The 18,675-nt window shown below is 52.0% G+C and overlaps 1 protein-coding gene across 1 annotated transcript; it reads right to left on the reverse strand.

Moving 5' to 3' along the window:
• Window positions 1–9,527: 9,527 nt before the first annotated feature.
• On the reverse strand, window positions 9,528–18,320 carry EPPK1 (epiplakin 1). Its single transcript, XM_008056731.1, has one exon. The coding sequence runs from the start codon at window positions 18,318–18,320 to the stop codon at window positions 9,528–9,530; it is 8,793 nt and encodes a 2,930-aa protein (XP_008054922.1).
• Window positions 18,321–18,675: the final 355 nt, after the last annotated feature.

The raw sequence follows: 18,675 nt of genomic DNA on the forward strand, positions 1-18,675 counted from the left end.
ACCTGAAAGTGAATATGGATCATATATTACATACATGTTTGCACAATATGCTTGCATCAGGGCTATCTTCATGAATATTCATAGCTCCTTCTGTAACCTGTTGAATATGTATGTTTAGCCAACTGACAGCACACAGCTCTTAGCTCAACCGCTCCTCCTTTGAAATGCCTGCTAATGGTCTCTGCTGGAGGCTACGCTTCTGTGGTGTTAGATAATGGTTGTTGCCTACAGTTCCTAGATCATAACTCCCATAGCCCTTGTTACAGTCTTTTGTTACAATATTGGATATGTTAGGCCTCAGGGTCAGGCCTCAGAAATAGAATCTCTGATCTTCTCCTTCTTTCACCTGCCCCAGTGCAGGCCTCTAATTTTTCCCTGCCTTCTAATTGTGGTCTTAAGACCCTCCCCAGGACCAGGCACGGTGACTCACTCCTGTAATCCCAGCACTTTGGGAGGCAGAGGCGAGAGGATTGCTTGAGTCCAGGGGTTTGAGACCAGCCTAAGCAACTTGTCAAGACCTTGTCTTTACAATAAATCAAAAAATGAGCTGGGCGTGGTGGTACATGCCTGTGGTTCCAGCTACTGGGAAGACTGAAGTGGAAGGATCACCTGAGTCCAGCATTTCGAGGCTGTGGTGGCGGTGAGCATGCCACTATACTCTAGCCTGGGTGACAGAGTGAGACTTCGACTCAAAAAAAAAAAAAAAGAAAAAGAAAAACCCTCCTCAGAGAGGTTCCTGCCCTATACTCTGGGACTGATTTGCTGAGTCATGAAGCTTCCGTAAAAACCCAAGAGAAGCTGGGCACAGTAGCCCACACCTGTAATCCCAGCACTTTGGGAAGCTGAGGCAGGAGGATTGTTGAACCCAGGAGTTTGAGACCAGCCTGGGCAATATAATGAGACCTCGTCTCTACAAAAAATCCTAAAATTAACCAACCATGGTGGTGTGTGCCTGTAGTCCCAGCTATTTGTGGACTGAGATGGGAGGATCACCTGAGCCCAAAAAGTCAAGGCTGTGGTGAGCCACGATAGTGTCACTGCAAGCTGGGTGACAGAATGAGACCCGAACTAAAAAAAAAAAAATCAAGAGGACTAGGTTCAGAGAGTTTCTGGAAAGCTGAACATGTGGAGTTTCCTGTAGAGTGGTGGCACTCAGGGAGGGCATGGAAGTTTTATGCCCCATCTCCCATACCTTGCATTACATATCTCTTCATCTGTATTTTTCGCATGATCCCTTACAATAAACCAACAAATCTGTTTCCCTGAGTTCCGTAAGCGCTCCAGCAAATTAGCTAAACCCAAAGAGGTGATCATGAGAATCCCAACTTGAAGCCAGTTGGTCAGAAGTTCCAGAAGTCCAAACTTGAGACTGATGTGTGTGTGGAAACAGTCTTGGGGACTGAGCCCTCACCCTGTGGGACTTGATACTATCTCCAGATTGATAGTGTTGGAATTCAATTGGACAACACCTAGTTGGTGTCCACTGCTTAGTGGTGGGGAGAAAGGAGAAACCCCACATTTGGTAACAGACGTCTTCTTCTGTTTTGATAATTGTTGTGGTGTGAAAACAAAAGAAAAAACATAGTTTGAGAGAGTTTTTCCAAAGTAACTTCCCAGTCTGTCAGGATGGCCACCTTACAGGCTAGGCTATCACCCTTTCTAAGATATAAAGTCTCCTGTCCTTTCTAACTTTATAAATTGTGTGAATTTTGTTTTGAGTCGGGTCTTACTCTGATCCCCAGGCTAGAGTGCAGTGGTACAATCATGGGTTCATCATGGCCTAGACGTCCTGGACTAAGGCAATTTTCCCACCTCAGCCTCCCAAGTAGCTGGGACTACAGGCGTGTGCCACCACACCCAGCTAATTTTCTTATTTTTTATTTTGTAGAGACGAGATCTCGCTATGTTGCTCAGGTTGGTCTCAAACTCCTAGGCTCAAGTGATCCTGCTGCCTCAGTCTCCCAAAGTGCTGGGATTACAGGTGTGAGCTGTCGCACCTGGCCTAAATTCTGTGATTTTTTTAAGTTGATAATTGTTGATGGATTATTATTTAGATGGATCTGAATTCTGAACACAGAGTTTTTCTTTTTATCATAACATTAAACTATAACCAACACTAAATCCCTACTCAAGATAAGTGATCCTTGCTTCTTTTAGAGAAAAGGAAAGGAAAATCACTCCTAAATCAATGATTTTGGTCATCACTTTGTCAGGCATTGCCTAGATATAAAATGCATTCTGTCGCTCTCCGTCTCTCTTTCTCTCTCTCTCTCTCTGTCGCTCTCTCCCTCTCTGCAGCTCTCTCCCTGCCTCTCTCCCACTTCCTCTCTCTCTCTTACTCTTTCTCTCTTTTTCCGTTACAGATCTTCTCTGTAACAACCCTTTTAATAAATCTCTTGGTCCTGGCAAAACATAAATAAATAAAATAAAATGCATTCTGTCTTGTATATAATCTAGCTATTGAAACTTATTATCGGAACTTACCAGAATATCTATTTGATTATATCCCAGAATAGATCATACTCTTGAAATAGTGTTGGGAACCTCAGGAAGAACCAATATTCTGTAATAGCGTATTAGCATTAGCATCAGGAACTTCCTAACACATTCATAATAAAGGATATAGCCACATAGTATACAGATCCTCTGAAAAATTGTAGAAGCATGTGGTTTCAAGAATATACATGGAAAAAGGAAGAATACGTTTCACAGACATCTACAAGGAGGACCCTAGGCGGCAACAGCATACAAGCTGATACCTGACCTTGTCCTGGGCCCACCACAAATGGGGCCCACCACTTTCGGAGGCTACTTCTCCTGGTATCTAGGGCTTGCTTCTACTAAACTCCACTTCCTCACTCTCTCTACCTTGTACTAATTGCAGAGCAGGGGAAAGAAAGACGTGTGCCGCCACACCCAGCCTCACCATAGACCATTAGGGACAAAAGCTAGCTTTGGCCTAGTTCTTTGCCGTGATTAAAACAGGCCTTGTTAGGTGAGGCTCAGTGTCTCCAGATTGAGTGTCAGACCTCTTAGATGACTCAGTCTTCCACCACAGCTCTCTTCCCGGAGTTGGTGTCGCATATGTGGAGGAGGGGCTCTTATGACCCTGGGGCAGCAGAGGAGTCGGGATCCTTGGCCTTCTGTGGAACCTTTCAGGTCTTGCTTCATTGGGGCTTTTGAGAGGCCAGCTATCAGTCTACCTCCTGCTCTGAAGCAATCTGGCTTTTCTCTCTGGCTGCCTTTAAGAACTTCTCTTAGCCTTTGGCTGTCTAATAATTTCATTATGGAATAGGTAAGGATTTAGGAACTTCCTGAATCTGGACATTAATGTCATTGATCAGATCTGCAAAATTCTAAGCCATTATCCTTTCTGATATTTCCTCTGTCCCATTCTCTATCACCCATCCTTCAAAGACTCCATTTGACATATATTGAACTATTTTACTACCTTTGCCTCTTACCTTCTTTCCTGCCCTTTCCAACTTTTGTCTCCTTGTGCCATATTCTCCGTAGTTCCTTCTATTCTGTCTTCCAGTCCACCTACTCACCTCCCCTCCGTGATTTGTCTGATATGCTGGTTAAGTTTGCCCATTTAATTTTTTTTCATTTGATTCTTAATTTTAATTATTTCTGCTTTCAGCTCTAGCATTTCTCTTAGATTATTTTTCAAATCTCCTATGTCTTTTTTTATAGTTTTCAGTTTCCGGGTGACATTTTCAGACTTGACTTATCGAACATGATGACCAGGGCTGTTTTATGGTTTGTTTGTTTGTTTGTTTGTTTGTTGAGTTGGAGTCTCACTCTGTCGCCCAGTCTGGAGTGCAGTGGCCGCTCTCGGCCACCGCAGCCTCGACCTGCTGGGCTCTGGCGATCCTTCCGCCTCAGCCTTCCAAGTAGCCGGAATTACAGGTATGCGCTACCACGCCCGGCTGATTTTTTTATTTATTATAGAGATGAGGTCTCGCTGCCCAGGCGGGTCTTGAACCCGTGGGCTCAGGCAATCCACTCACCTCAGCCTCCCAAAGGCGCAGGATTACAGGCTGAGCCACTGAGCCCGGTTTGTTTTATGATCTTTGTGGGTTTCTGTTGTTTGTTCAGTTATTTCTGTGGGCTCTCACCCGTGGAGTCTTCATTCCTGATGTGGTCTGATTTCTTCGATTTTGTGCTGGATGATATTTTGAGATTTATAGGAATACACTGAAGGCGCCACATGATGCAACGTCTTACAACAGATTTTATCTGCGTGTGACAAGGTCTGGGGTGTTGCTGGCCTAGAGCTGCCTTATCCCAAGCTCGAAGCTTTAGGATGCAGACCTAGTGGGCTGCAAGTCTATGCAGGGGCTGGCTGGTATACCCTGAAGATGTGGCCTCTTGGGATTTTTTATAAATCAGGAGGTCTCTGGAGTTTCCCACCTTTGGTGGTCCCTGGTTGCTTTTGACGTCCCCGAACCAGATCCCTGTCTGGAGTGTCGTGTTGTGTCCACAGGCCATTGTGGTTCGAGTTGGCAGATGTGACTCACCATTAGTTCCCTGGACTGGATACAACCCAAGGTGCTTCCTGACTCTGAGTTGCTGCCCTAGAGTGTGCTGTCACTCACATGTCTGCTATGAGGCCACCAGTCCCCACTGTGGGCGCTGTAACAGGTGTGTCAGCTCATACCTCAGCCTCTGTATTACCTGGGAAGCATAAGGGGTCAACACAGTCCAGCAGTGCTGCTCCTCTCTCTAAACCACATGAGCCCCTCCTATTGGCATGGGTGTGCCCTGCCCTTGAGGTTCCCCAACCTGTTGGAGTATATTCAAAACAGCCCCTACCAGCCCTGGACTGGAGTCATGGAGAGGTAAACCCAGGTATCTGACCTCCTCAATCTCTGCCTTTCCTCTCACTGTCCCCTGGGATAAAATGAGTAAAGGGGCTAATGCACATGAAGGTCCTGGGGAGGAATCACACCTGGCCTAAAGGAAGCCAAAGGAGCCATCACAAGCCCCATTATAAACCTGCCTTCCAAGCTTACTGTCTTGCTGCAAAATCTACTTTGAATATAAAAATCTGAATATTAACTAGTTTTTTTCTTTTTGGATTCTTCCTTTCTTCCTTCCTTCCTTCCTTCCTTCCTTCCTTCCTTCTTTCTTTCCTTCCTTCCTTCCTTCCTTCCTTCCTTCTTGTTGGAGTCGCACTCTGTCGCCCAGGTTGGAGTGCAGTGGCATGCTCAAGGTCACTGCAGCCTCAACATGCTGGGCTCAGGCAATCCTTCCGCTTCAGCCTTCCAAGTAGCTGGAACCACAGCTGTGCACCCCCACACCAGGCTAATTTTTTGATTTATTGTAGAGACAAGGCATCGCCAAGTTGCCCAGGCTGGTCTTGAACCCCTGAGCTCAGGCAATCCTCTTGCGTCTGCCTCCCAAAATGCTGGGATTACAGGTTTGAGCCAAGGCACCCGGCATACAATTATGAAGGAGCAGCATTAGCATCTGAAGGCAGGGGTTTGATCCTAGAGCCTGCAATCCGGCCCTTCGTATGAACATTCTTTGATTTTTGAGTTCAGGTACATAGAGATTGGAGAGAGATTTTGCCAAGGGATCCTGACGGGGGGGCTCCAAATCTGTTTTGGCTGTAAACTCGAGACAGTGAGTAGCAAGAGCATGATGACTGAGGAAAGTCCCTGGAGTCACTCCCTGTGTTGGGTCACACTCTGGTTGGCAAGGGCCCTGCGACCTGGTCCTGTGCCCCTCAGCAGTCCTGCTCTCTGCGCAAAGGCCTGTCTGTGGTCCTTCCTCTCACTTTCAGCTCTCTTTGCCTCACTGTCTGGCACTTTCTCTACTTCCCACTCCAGACTTACAGCAAGGACCTGCCACGCATTGAGTGCTCCTGGTCGAGCACTCCAGGCCACCTCAGACAACTTCCTGGCCTTTGGCCAGCCATTGTTTATCAAGATGTCACTCTAGCACAGCTGGAGGGGACTGTGAGCGTGGGTGGCCAGGTTGTCCCAAACTTCCCCTTCACCAGGGCTACGAAACGAGCTTCTCCCCCAACAGTGTGCAGCAGGCCTCATTATCCCAGAGACTGGCACAAGCATGGTGGGTGAGGATTCAGTTTGGAATTGGGTGCTCGTGAGCTCCCACCCCATCACGGGGGTCCTGGGCATGTTAACTTCACCAGGACTCAGGTTCTTCACCTGTAAAATCAGAATAGTGTTTCCTGAAACTTCTGAGGCTGGCCAAGATGTAGTACATTCATCTCTCCCTTTAGTTACAGCTAAAAACTCTGGACAGAATACAAACAGCTACTCCTGGAGGATTCGGAAAAGCTCACCATAGTAACTGGGTATGGGAAGAAAGTCAGAACTTGAAGGATAACTGGTACAGTGAAGTTTATGTGATAGTTTTTTCTTTTTTTTCCTTCTTTCCTGCTGTACCTACGGTTCTAAAATGAGGATGAATTGAGTTTCACAAAAACCTTGAGAAACCTGCTCTTTCTCCCTTGCAAGCTGCAATGTGTACGAAAAAACCCCATTTCCCTCCCAACCCTGTCCTGGACCTGCCTTGTGGTAGCAGTGCTAGTAGCATAATGGTACCTAAGATCCTGCAAGAGACCCTGCATTTATAGACAGATGAGCTGGGCACAGGGACTCTGTGGTCCCAAGCATGTGTATGTAAGATCCTTCTCTTATTTTTTTTTCTTCCCTTTTCTCTTGCTACATTGCCCTGAGTCAGGTCCTTGTTGTGTGAAATTACATGGCAGCACAGGGAACTCAAACTCTGAGAAAGACCCTGGCTTTCTAAATGGAGGACTAGCAAAAGGGGCTTATGGGAGCCATAGTGAGTAGGGGATTCCCGGAGAGCAGAGAGCTGGAGGAGGGTCTTCCATCCTGCGTATGAAACAACACAAATCTCGGTTTACTTCCAAGCTGAGCAGTACAAGTGTGGAAAAAACCCATTCAGCACACAAAAGCTTTGAGAATGGAGCTGACACAGTCCACAGCTCACAGAGGGTGGGACACAGCTCATGATCTGAACCAACAAGGATAAATGCCAGTCAAAACAAAAAGGTTAACATTCTTAAGAGGGTTCTAATAGAGGGCCCAGAGCCTCACATATGATTACTTAAAGTATTCAAGATACAACCCCAAAATACTCAGCATTCCAAGAACTAAAAATCAAATCAAGTCTCAAAGGAAAAGACAATCAACAGATGGCAATGTCTCAATAACTCAGATGCTGTAATGATCCGAAAAAGACTTTAAAGCAGCTATTCTAACAATGCTCCATGAGGTAAAAGTGAACACTCTAAAAATGAAAGGAAAGACAGTCAGGCTCGGTGGCTCAGCCTGGAATCCCATGCCTTGGGAGGCTGAGGTGAGTGGATTGCCTGAGCCCGCGGGTTCGAGACCCGCCTGGGCAACTTGGTGAGACCTCATCTCGACAATAAATCAAAAAATTAGCCGGGTGTGGCAGCGCGCGCCTGTAGTTCCAGCTGCTTGGAAGGCTGAGGCGCAAGGATCGCCAGAACCCAGCAGGTCGAGGCTGCGGTGGCCGGGAGCATGCTACTGCACTCCAGTCTGGGCGACAGAGTGAAACTCCAACTAAAAAAAAAAAAAAAAAAAGAAAATATGCAGAATTGCATGGGAATGTTAGAAGTGAAAAACATATTACCTGAAATAAAAAATTCACTCAGTGTCTCAATAGCAAAATGGAGATTACAGAGGAAAGAGTTCATAAACTTGAAAAGAGATTAATAAAAATTATCCAATCTGAAAAACAGGAGAAAAAAAATTTTTTTTAAATAAAGTTTCAGAGACCTGTGGAACAATACCAAACATCCAAAAAGAGAGGAGAAAGATATTGGTACCAAAAACATTTTTTTGGCCTGGACTCATGCCTGTAAATCCCAACAATTTGGGAGGCTGAGGCCAAAGGATTGCTTGAGGCAAGGAGCCTGAGACCAGCCTGGGCAACAAAGCGAGACCCCACCTGTCTTTAAACAAAACAAAACACATTTTTTGAAAAAATAATGGCTGAGAGGTTCTTAAATTCAATGAAAGATAAATTTATGGTATCAAGAAGTTTGGCAAATTCCAGACAGGATAAATTCAAAGGAAACCATGCCCAGAAACATCGTAATCCAACTACTTTTGAAAACTAAAGATGTGATATGTTTATATATATAAAATTCCTCATCAGCAGACTTACTCAAAAGAAAACGCTAAAGCAAGGTCTTTAGACTGAAGGGAAATGACATGAGAAGCAAACTGGAACTTCAGGAATACAGAAAAAGCTCTAGAAATGGTAAATATGTAAAGAAGTATAATATAGCATTGTTCTCTTTTTGAATCACTTAAAATATCTGACTGCTGAAAGCAAAATTACATTGCCTGGTAGGATTTTCAATGAATGCAGATGTCATAATATAACAAAGACAGTATACTTGGGAGGGGGTGGAGAAAGGGACCCATGTGGGTAAAATATCTCTTCATCTCACATGAAGTGGTGAAACAGTGACTCTAAGAAGGCTGTGAAAAGTTACATGTATATTACAATCACCAAAGCAACTGATAAAAACTTGGAATGGACAAAAGAACAATAAATTTAAATGAAATACTAAAAATATTCCCGTAATCCAAGAGAAGACAGGAAAGGGAGAGCAAATGAACAACAACAACAAATAAAAACAGAGGAAAGGAAAACAAATAAATCCAAGTATGTAAATACTTATATGACATGTAATCATGTAAATGTACCAACTAAAACACAAATTGCAAAATTGCATGAAGATAGCCTCACCCTTCAATATGCTATCTACAAGAAACTCACCTTAAATAAAATGACATAGATAACTTAGAAATAAAAGAATGGAAAGAGATAAACCCTGTAAATACTAATCCAATGTGGTAATTCCTGCCTTAGCATTGCTGTGAAGTTCACAGTGCTACCTTGTGTAACGAATGTGCCTGGCATACATGCAGGACTTGCTCAAGAGCAGGAGAATGAATGTGGTTGAAAGTGCCCTGCCTGTCTCTCTCCTCCACTTGTTTTCAAGGTTATGCCTGGGACATAGCAATCTGACTTCCAAGTCAAGGCTGGGAGCTCTGACTTTGCATACCCGATTCTATCCTTTATTAATTGTTGTACGGTATTTATCTAAGCAAGTTGTAAAAACTGGATGACAGCTGTAAAATATATTGTGAAAGGAATACTCAGACATCACTGAAGGTTTGAGCATGTGAGAACACCATAAAACATGTGCAAGTACAACAGTGATGAAAAAAAAAGAGAGAACAACTAAAGTATCCTCAAAAAGAATTACAAAAAAAAGAAAGAAGGAAAAGGAAGTGTATTGTGGGACAAAAAACAAAGAAATGGTGAAAACTGTGAACAGAACAGAAAAAATGGAACATTAATTTAAAGACAATGGATATTAATAACTGATAAGTAAAACAATAAACTAATGAACAGTCAAAAAAAAGGAAAAGAAAACAAACCACTGTATTTTACAGAGGCTGTAAAACCACCACAAAAAAGACCATTCATCTCCCAGAAAGGGAGAGAAATAAAAATCCAGTCTCAGAATCTAATGAGGCTCGTTGCAAAAGCTGCATATAGGTGAGGTTCTCATGAGTGTTGGGGTCGAAAAAGCCCTTGGTGTCGTCGCTCGGGTCGGCCAGGATGCGGTTCATCTCCTCGTCGAAGTAGCCGCGCTGATAGGCCACATTCACGGGAACGCGGTGGCTGTGCACGGGGTCGATGACGCCGCCCGTGGCGATCTGGGCCTCCAGCAGGCGGATGCCGTGGTCCCGGACGATGAGGTCCCTCTGCATGGCCTGGAAGAGGGAGATCTGCTCCCCGGAGTAGGGGTCGGTGTAGCCGGTGACAGCGCGCTCGGCCGACAGCAGCTTCTCCTGGATCTCGCCGCCCACCACGCCCGCGGCCACGGCCTCCTCCACCGACAGCCTCAGGTTGCGCACCGGGTCGATGACGAAGCCCGTGGCCGCCTGCGCCTCCAGCAGCACCAGGGCCGTGCCGGGCCGCAGCACGCCCTTCCACATGGCCTGGTAGATGCTCATCTTCTCCTGGCGCCCGGGCTCGTCCTTGGCGGGCACCAGGACACCCGCGATGCAGCTGGTGCCCTCCAGGTAGCGCTTGACCGAGTCCATCTCCGTCACCTCCTGCAGCGTCTTCGTGCCCTCGGCCAGGTCCCGTAGGGTCTCGGAGCCCAGGATCCCAGATGTGCGCAGCTCGGTGGCGGACACCTGGCGCCTCAGGCCGCGGAAGGACACCTTGCTGAGCCGCTCCTCGGTCTCCTCGACAAGCCGGGTGAGGACAGCGATGAGGTCGGGCAGCCCCAGGGAACCAGCCGCGTGCTGTGCTAGGAGCTCATTGCGGTGAACCTCGCGCAAGTACGAGGAGAAGAGGACGTCCCACACTGAGACGGGCTGTCCCCGGAAATGCCCGGCCTGCACCTCCATGGTGGCAGCACGCAGGGCCTGCTCCTGGCGGCGGGCGGTGACCTCGGCCCCATCTGGGGTTGGCCCAGGGCTGCCATCCCCGTTCCCAGGTGTCCCTGGTGCCCGTGAGCTGCGCAAGGAGTCCTCGGCCTCCTCGATGATGGTGGTCAGCCGTTGGGTCAGCATGGGCAAAGTCAGCGTCCCTGAGCTGAACTGGGCCAGCAGCTCCTCCCGGGTGACCCCGCTCACATAGCTGGATGCCAGCACGTCCCACACGGACACCGCACGCCCCTGGAGGCGGCCCACCTTGACCTCCATGGTGGTCGCACGCAGGGCCTCCCGAGGGTCCGGGCGCGGGCTCCCGTCCCCGGCCTGGGAAAGCAGCGAGGTGAGGGTGGCGCCCAGCTCCTGCACGGTCAGCGTCCCTTCCTGGTATCTGCGCAGCAGGTCTTGGCGCAGGCTCTCGGACACCTCGCGGTAGAAGAGGAGCTCCCACACTGAGACGCTTTGGCCCTGGAGGGCACTGGAGCCCAGTAGCACGCGGGCATCGCGCAAGGCACGGCGCAGCTCCTCACTCAGCTGGTGCACGACAGAGCCCCGGCCTGCCAGCTGCAGCATAAACAGCCCCGTGTCCGGGTCACGCACGCAACGGCGCAGCAGCTGCACGTAGGTGAGGTTCTCGTGCGTGTTGGGGTCGAAGAAGCCCTTGGTGTCATCGCTCGGGTCGGCCAGGATGCGGTTCATCTCCTCATCAAAGTAGCCACGCTGGTAGGCCACGTCCACGGGCACGCGGTGGCTGTGCACGGGGTCGATGACGCCGCCCGTGGCGATCTGGGCCTCCAGCAGGCGGATGCCGTGGTCCCGGACGATGAGGTCCCTCTGCATGGCCTGGAAGAGGGAGATCTGCTCCCCGGAGTAGGGGTCGGTGTAACCGGTGACGGCGCGCTCGGCCGACAGCAGCTTCTCCTGGATCTCGCCGCCCACCACGCCTGCGGCCACAGCCTCCTCCACCGACAGCCTCAGGTTGCGCACCGGGTCGATGACGAAGCCCGTGGCCGCCTGTGCCTCCAGCAGTACCAGGGCCGTGCCGGGCCGCAGCACGCCCTTCCACATGGCCTGGTAGATGCTCATCTTCTCCTGGCGCCCGGGCTCATCCTTGGCGGGCACCAGGACGCCCGTGATGCAGCCAGTACCCTCCAGGTAGCGTTTTACTTGTTCATCTTCTTTGAGCTGTTGCACTGTGCTTCTTCCTGTTTCCAAGTCTTTCAGCATTTCTGTCGTGATGATGTCTGAGCTCCGGAGCTCAGAGGCTGTGATTTGTCTTCTAATTCCCCGAAACCATAGGCGTCTCATCTTCTTTTCCTGCTCTTCAATGATGTCTAAAAGAATTTGCACAACCTTCTCTAGTGCTCGGCTTGTATCACTTTTGTACATCCTTACCAGTTCTAGTTTTTTTTCCTCTGTCACATATTCTGAGTTTAGCAGCTCCCACACTGTAGGTCTCTGGCCTCTGAATCTTCCCACCATTATTTCCACCTGCTCTGCCTCTAGGGCCCTTCTGGTTGCCTTGTCGATGTACTTCGAGTCCTGTGCATCCTGGGCCAAAAGGAACAGAGCCCAGCCAGTCTTTTCCTGCCTCCGGCACCTCTCCTGCAACTCCTGGTATGTGACCTTCTCCTGGGTGTTTGGGTCCACAAACCTTTTCTTCATGTGCTTCTGATCAGAAACAAGCGCATATATGTCCTTGTGCAGACAGCCACGTTTGTAGGTTGTTTCTAGTGGGAGTCGGTGGTGGTGCTGTGGGTCAATGATACCTCCTGTTGCCATCTGCACCTCCAGCAGCCTCAGCGCTTCCTCCCTCTCAACTAGCTTCTTTTGCATGGCCTGGAACAGTGAGATCAGATCTCCTGTGGCTGGGTCCCTGTAGCCTGTGGCAGCCTTCTCAGCATTTAACAGTCTTTCCTGAAGTTCCTCACCCACCAGGCCACCAGCCACGGCCTCATCCACAGAGAGCCTCTTATGGCTGTGTGGGTCTAGCAAGAACCCAGTGGCAGCCTGTGCCTCCAGTAGACGAGCTGCAAACCCTGCAGGGATAAGATCTTTTCTGCAGGCCTCATAGAAGCTTATGACCTCCTGGGTGGAAGCTATGGTCACCCCAGCAATGCAGCCGCTCCCTTCCAGGTAGGCCTTCACATGCTCCAGTTTGCTGAGGTCCTGGCCTCCACTCTTCCCCCTGTGAAGTGTATCCAGGGTTTTTTTATCAATGATCCCAGAGTTGAATAGCTCTGCAGCTGTCACCTCGCCTCTGATGGCTGCCACCTTGATAACTTGGTTTTGCTTTTCTGTTTCCTCGATTGTTGTGGTGATGATCTCCAGCAATTTCTCTAGGCCCCCACCCTGGGCTTTGTACTCCTGGATGAGCTCCCGCTTCCTGTCCTCTGTAAAGTATGGAGAGGACAGTAAGTCCCAGAATGAGACCATCTGGTTGGCAAACCACCCCACATGCATTTTTGTGGTTCTGGATTGTAGAACTTGCCTTGTGGCTTCATCAATATACATATAGGTTTCTCCTTTCTTTATGATTTGTAGCATGTACAGGCCTGTCTCAGGGTCCTCCACACAGCGCTCCAGCAGCTGCAGGTAAGTGAGGTTCTCATGTGTGTTGGGGTCGAAGAAGCCCTTGGTATCATCACTTGGGTCCGCCAGGATGCGGTTCATCTCCTCGTCAAAGAAGCCACACTGGTAGGCCACATCTACGGGCAGACGGTAACTGTGTACAGGGTCAATGATGCCACCGGTGGCAATCTGGGCCTCCAGCAGGCGGATGCCATGGTCTCGGACAATGAGCTCCTTCTGCATGGCCTGGAAGAGAGAGATCTGTTCCCCAGTGTAGGGGTCAGTGTAGCCGGTGACGGCACGCTCAGCTGATAGCAGTTTCATGTAGGTTTCTCTGCCAAACATCCCTGCCTCAAATGCTTCCTCCACAGTCAGCTTCTGGTTCTCTACTGGGTCAATGATGAAGCCAGTGGCTGCCTGTGCCTCCAGCAGCACCAGTGCTGTGCCAGGACGCAGGATGTGCCTCCTCAGGGCCTCTGGGATGCTCATCCTCTCCTGGGTGCCCTGGATGAGGACCCCAGCAATGAAATTGCCTCCTTCCAGGGACCGTCTCACGCTTTCCATCTTCGTCACCTCCTGCACAGTCTTCTTCCCCTGGTTCAGCTCATCCAGAGTCTTCTTGCTGATAAGCTGGGACCTGAACAGGTCCCTGGCCGACACTTGCTTCCGGAGCCCTCTGAAGGTAGCCTGTGGGGGCTGTTTCTCCATGGCCTCCACCAGGGTAGTGACTGCACTGACCACCTGCCGCAGGGCTGCAGCCCTCCCAGACCGACAGAGCGCCGCCAGCTCCTGCCGCTTGTCGGCACTAACATACTCAGAACGCAGCAGGTCCCAGAGTGACACACTGCATCCTTGAAATCTCCCTGTGCTGATGGGTACCTTCATGGCCCTCAGTGCCACTGTGGTATGTTCATCCACCTCTAGCTCCATATCTTGGGGGAGGGGCAGGAGCCACAGGCCCGTCTCAGCATCCTGCACACAAAGCTCCTTGAGCTGCTGGTAGGTCACCTTGTTCCGTGTGCTGGGATCGAAGAAGAACTTGTTGTCTTCGTCCATTGTGGTCAGCACCTGGCTCGTCTGTGTGTCCAAGAGGCCAAGCCTACAGGCCACTGTCTGGGGCAGGTGTACCCCATGGACAGGGTCTACCATGCCCCCTGTGGCCAGCTGCACCTGCAGAAGGGGGAAGCCCTCACTCTGGGGCACAAGCCCCTTCTCCATAGCCTGCCACAGTGAGAGGGAACCCCCTGAGTAGGGGTCTGTGTACCCAGCCACAGCCCTCTCAGCCTGCCTGAGACGCTCACTCAGTTCCTTGCCCACCAGGCCTGACTTGATTGCGTCTTGCACTGTCAGTCTCTGGTTTGTCAGAGGGTCAACAAGGGAGCCGGATGCCACCTGGGCCTCCAGCAGCCTTTGGCCCAGGCCCACAGGAAGGAGGCCGTCTCTCATGGCCTGAGTGATGCTGGCCTTGACTCCGGAGGGCTGCAGCAGTACACCAGCCACACAGCCTGTGCCCCACAGGCAGGCCTTCACCGCCGGCTGCTCAGCCACCTTGGCGGGTGACAGTGTGCCCTGAGTCAGGGCCTCTAGGGTGTCCTGGGTGATAATGTCATTGTCCAGCAGCCAGACAGCGGGGATATCACCCCGCGGGCCAGCAACTGTGATGCGGGCCTGGGCCAGGAGCTCGGCCTCCTTCACACACCTCCACAGGGCTGCATGCAGCTGTGGTACAGTAGTCCTCCCCTCCCGGACATCCTCCAGAAAGCCCCTCCGCTGCTCCTCAGTGAAGTGGTAGGAGCTGAGCAGGTCCCAGAGGGATGTGCCATCTTCACCTCCCGGTGTGGCCTGCAGGGTCTCCTGGACTTGCTCGTTAGTGAGGATGATAGGAGCATTTTCTGGCAGGGGCAGGAGGCGAAGGCCAGAGGCCTTGTCCCTGGGACACTGCTCTAGAAGCTGGGCATAGCTGGTGTGTCCCCGGCCATCCAGGGTGGGGAAGGTCTCAGAGGAGCCGGACAAGGCTGTCTCCATTTCTTGGTCAATGTAGCCACGCTGGATAGCCACTGGCATGGGAAGGTGGTAGTGGTCCATGGGGTCAATGACCCCTCCCGTGGCCACCTGAGCCTCCAGGAGGCGGGCAGCTTGCTCTGAAGGGATAAGGCCCTTCTTCATGGCCTGGAACAGGGATACCCGCTTCCCAGAAAAGGGGTCTCTGAAGCCAATAACGGCGCCCTCTACCCACTTCAGTCTGCCATACAGTTCTGGCCCCACCACACCCCTGCGCACAGCCTCATCCACTGAGAGGCTTTCCAGGCTGTGAGGGTCCATGATGGTTCCAGTGGCTACCTGAGCCTCTAGCAGGGCCAGGGCCACACTGGGCCCCAGTAGCTTCTGCTTCATGGCCTGGTAGAGGCTAAGCTGCTGGTCAGAGAGTGGCAACCGCACACTACCCACGGTGCCCGAGCCACGCAGGTACCTATGAACACTGTCCATGCGAAGAAGGGTCTCAGAGCTGACTATCCCCTCCAGCACTTGATCCAAGAGCTGCTGATCGATGATGTGGGCCTCCAGCAGCTGGTAGGCAGTGACCCGGCCCTGCAGTGTAGGAAAAGTGACATCTGCCCACCTCCTCATCTCTGCTTCCAGCAGCTGCATCACCTGCTCCAGTGTGACCTTGCGCAGCTGGTAGCGCCGCAGTAGCTGCCTCCTGCGATTCTCATTGAAGTATTCTGAGTTGATCAGCTTCCAGGCAGATACCCTCTGCCCCTGGAACCGTCCGTACTTCACGGACAGCAGCAAGTTCTGGAAGGCCTGACGTGTAGTGCCATCCACCAGCTGGGGCCGCGTGCTGCTGAGTGGCAGGAGGTATAGGCCTGTTTCAGGGTCGCACACACAGCGCTCCAGCAGCTGCAGGTAGGTGAGATTCTCATGTGTGTTGGGGTCGAAGAAGCCCTTGGTGTCATCAGAGGGGTCCAGCAGGATCAAGTTCAGCATCTGGTCGAAGTAGCCACGCTGGTAGGCCACATCCACGGGCACACGGTGACTGTGCACAGGATCGATGATGCCACCCGTGGCAATCTGAGCCTCCAGCAGACGGATGCCGTGGTCCCGGACAATGAGGTCCTTCTGCATGGCCTGGAAGAGGGAGATCTGCTCTCCGGTATAGGGGTCAGTGTAACCGGTGACAGCGCGTTCAGCTGACAGCAGCTTTGCATACATGTCAGGCCCAATGACACCGGCCCTCAGTGCCTCCTCAACAGAGTGCCTCTTGTTTTCTTTTGGGTCAATGATGAAGCCTGTGGCAGCTTGCGCTTCAAGGAGGATGAGGGCGGTGCCAGGCCGGAGCAGCCCCTTGCTGCGGGCCTCATAGATGCTGAGCCGCTCCTGAGAGCTGGGCAGCAGCAGACCTGCAATGCAGCCCGTGCCCTGAAGGTATCTCTGCACTGAGTCCAGTCTTCCCACATCCTGGGCTGTGGCCTGCCCACGTTCCAGCTGCTCATACAGGTCCTGGTTGATGATCTCAGCTTTCAGCAGCTCTCCTGGTGTTACAGTGTCCCTCAACCCAGAGAAGGTGACCTTGGCAGTGGCTGCAGCCTTCTCTGTGATGGTGGTCAGCTTGGAAGTCAGCTCCTCTGCTGAGAGGGTCCCTTCCTGGTACTGCTGGACCAGCGTTGCCCTCTGCTCCACTGGGATGGCCTCAGAGAAGAGCAGCTCCCAGAGGGATGTGGGCCGGCCCTGGAATTTCCCTACAGTGACAGTGGTTGTAGTTGCATTCAGGGCCTGCCGAGTGTGGTACTCAATAAAAGGGAGTCTCTGGGGCTCCTCTCCACTAGGCCCCACTGAGAGGGGCAGGAAGGCAAGCCCCGTCTCTGGGTCGGTGATACAGCGGGCCAGCAGCTGTTCATAGTGCAGGCTGCCATGTGTGCTAGGGTCTGAGAAACTGGCAAGCTGGGAGAGCTCCTGTTGAGTGTCTTCATCCAGGCAGCTGCAGCGCAGGGCAGCCTCCAGGGGCAGTCGGAGCCTGCGGGCTGGACAGACCAGCCCACCTGTGGCCAGCTGAGCATCCAGGAGCCGCAGTGCCAGTGGCCTGTCCACCAGCTGCTTCTTCATGGCCTGGAAGAGGGGGACTCGGGAGCCACTGAAGGGGTCATGATATCCTGTCACAGCCTGCTCGGCGACAAGCAGCTGCTCGTGAAGCTCTGGGCCAACCAGGCCTGCCCTGACTGCCTCGTCCACCCACAGCTGCCGGCCTGTGGCAGGATCCACCAGAGTATGAGTGGCAGCCTGAGCCTCCAGAAGCGGAAGTACAGTGCCCATTGGAAGCAGGTGCTCGGTGGCAGCCTGGAAGAAGCTTTTCTTGTGGCCTTCAGGCAGCACGATGACTCCCGCCATGCTGCCAGTACCCTCTAGGTAGCGCCGCACCTCAGCTTGCATGCTTACATCTGCCACAGCCAGCCTGCCCTCCTGCAGGCCCCGCACAGCCTCCTTGTCCAGAATGCCTGCCTCCAGCAGTTCAGTGGCACTTACCGCTCCACCCAAGGAGCGAAAAGTGATCTTGAGAGGCAGCAGGGCCAGCCCTGAGCCGGGGGCCTGCACACACCTTTCCAGCAGCTTACAGTATGTCAGCCGCTCCAGTGTGTTGGGGTCAAGGAAACCTGGGACACCCATGCTGGGCTCCAATAAGCAGTGCCACGTATTCTGATCCAGGAGGCCCTGCTGGCAGGCTGGCTCTGGAGCCACTCGCATGCCCCGGGCAGGGTCCACCAAGCCGCCAGTGGCCAGCTGGGCCTCCAGCCAGTTCCGCCCCAGGGCCCTGTCCACAACCTCCTTCCCGATGGCCTGAAAGAGGGCCAGCTTCTCACCCCCATAGGGGTCAGGGTAGCCTGTAACTGCACGCTCAGCGGCCAGCAGCTTCTCCTTCAGCTCCAGCCCTACCAGGCCCTGACGCAGGGCCTCAGTCACAGGGAGCACCTGGCCCCGGGCAGGATCCACAAGGCCCCCTGTGGCTGCCTGGGCCTCCAATAGAGCCAGCCCCAGCCCCGCAGGCAGGAGACCCTGTTTCATGGCAGTGTAGAAACTCTGGGCCTGGCCTGAGGTCTCTACATACACCCCAGCTATGCTCCTGGCCTGAGAGGATGGCGTTGCCTCAGCCTGGGGCCCAGAGGTGGCACTGGTTCCCAGCATGGCCTTCATGGTTTTGGGCACACTGGCCTGCTCAGTGCTGTCGGCGATCAGGACGTCAAAAGGAGAGGTGTGACCGTTCATCAAACACAGTGGGTTGTGCAGAGCTCGCCCGAGGTCCACCTATGTCCTGTAGGGGACAGAAAGGCTTGGTCAGGGAACTTGAACAGCCTGGGAGTGGGGAGGGCATGAGAGGAAGACATGGTCACAGGGTCAATCCCAGACCTTCCTGAGCTGGATGAGTTCTGCATCCACCTACAGATGTGTCCAGGCTGGAGCATCCCCTGAGGAGCTGAACCTGCCCCTGGGAATGGAGGGCCCAGCCTCAGCCTTCTGGGAATGAGGTGAGGCCCCTCCCGTGACCCAGTAGGATCCCTGCAGTGGGAGTAAAGGGGACTCCCCAGCTCAGAAGATATGCAAAAGGACAGTATGAGATGGG

The sequence above is a fragment of the Carlito syrichta genome, unplaced genomic scaffold (assembly GCF_000164805.1).
Source record: "Carlito syrichta isolate Samal-C Ts95f unplaced genomic scaffold, Tarsius_syrichta-2.0.1 Scaffold302450, whole genome shotgun sequence".
In the NCBI taxonomy this organism is placed as follows: domain Eukaryota; kingdom Metazoa; phylum Chordata; class Mammalia; order Primates; family Tarsiidae; genus Carlito; species Carlito syrichta.

What these genes read in the sequence shown, in the direction of transcription:
- EPPK1 (XM_008056731.1), bottom strand. Translation starts at nt 18,320, where the DNA reads ATGAACGGTCACACCTCTCCTTTTGACGTCCTGATCGCCGACAGCACT.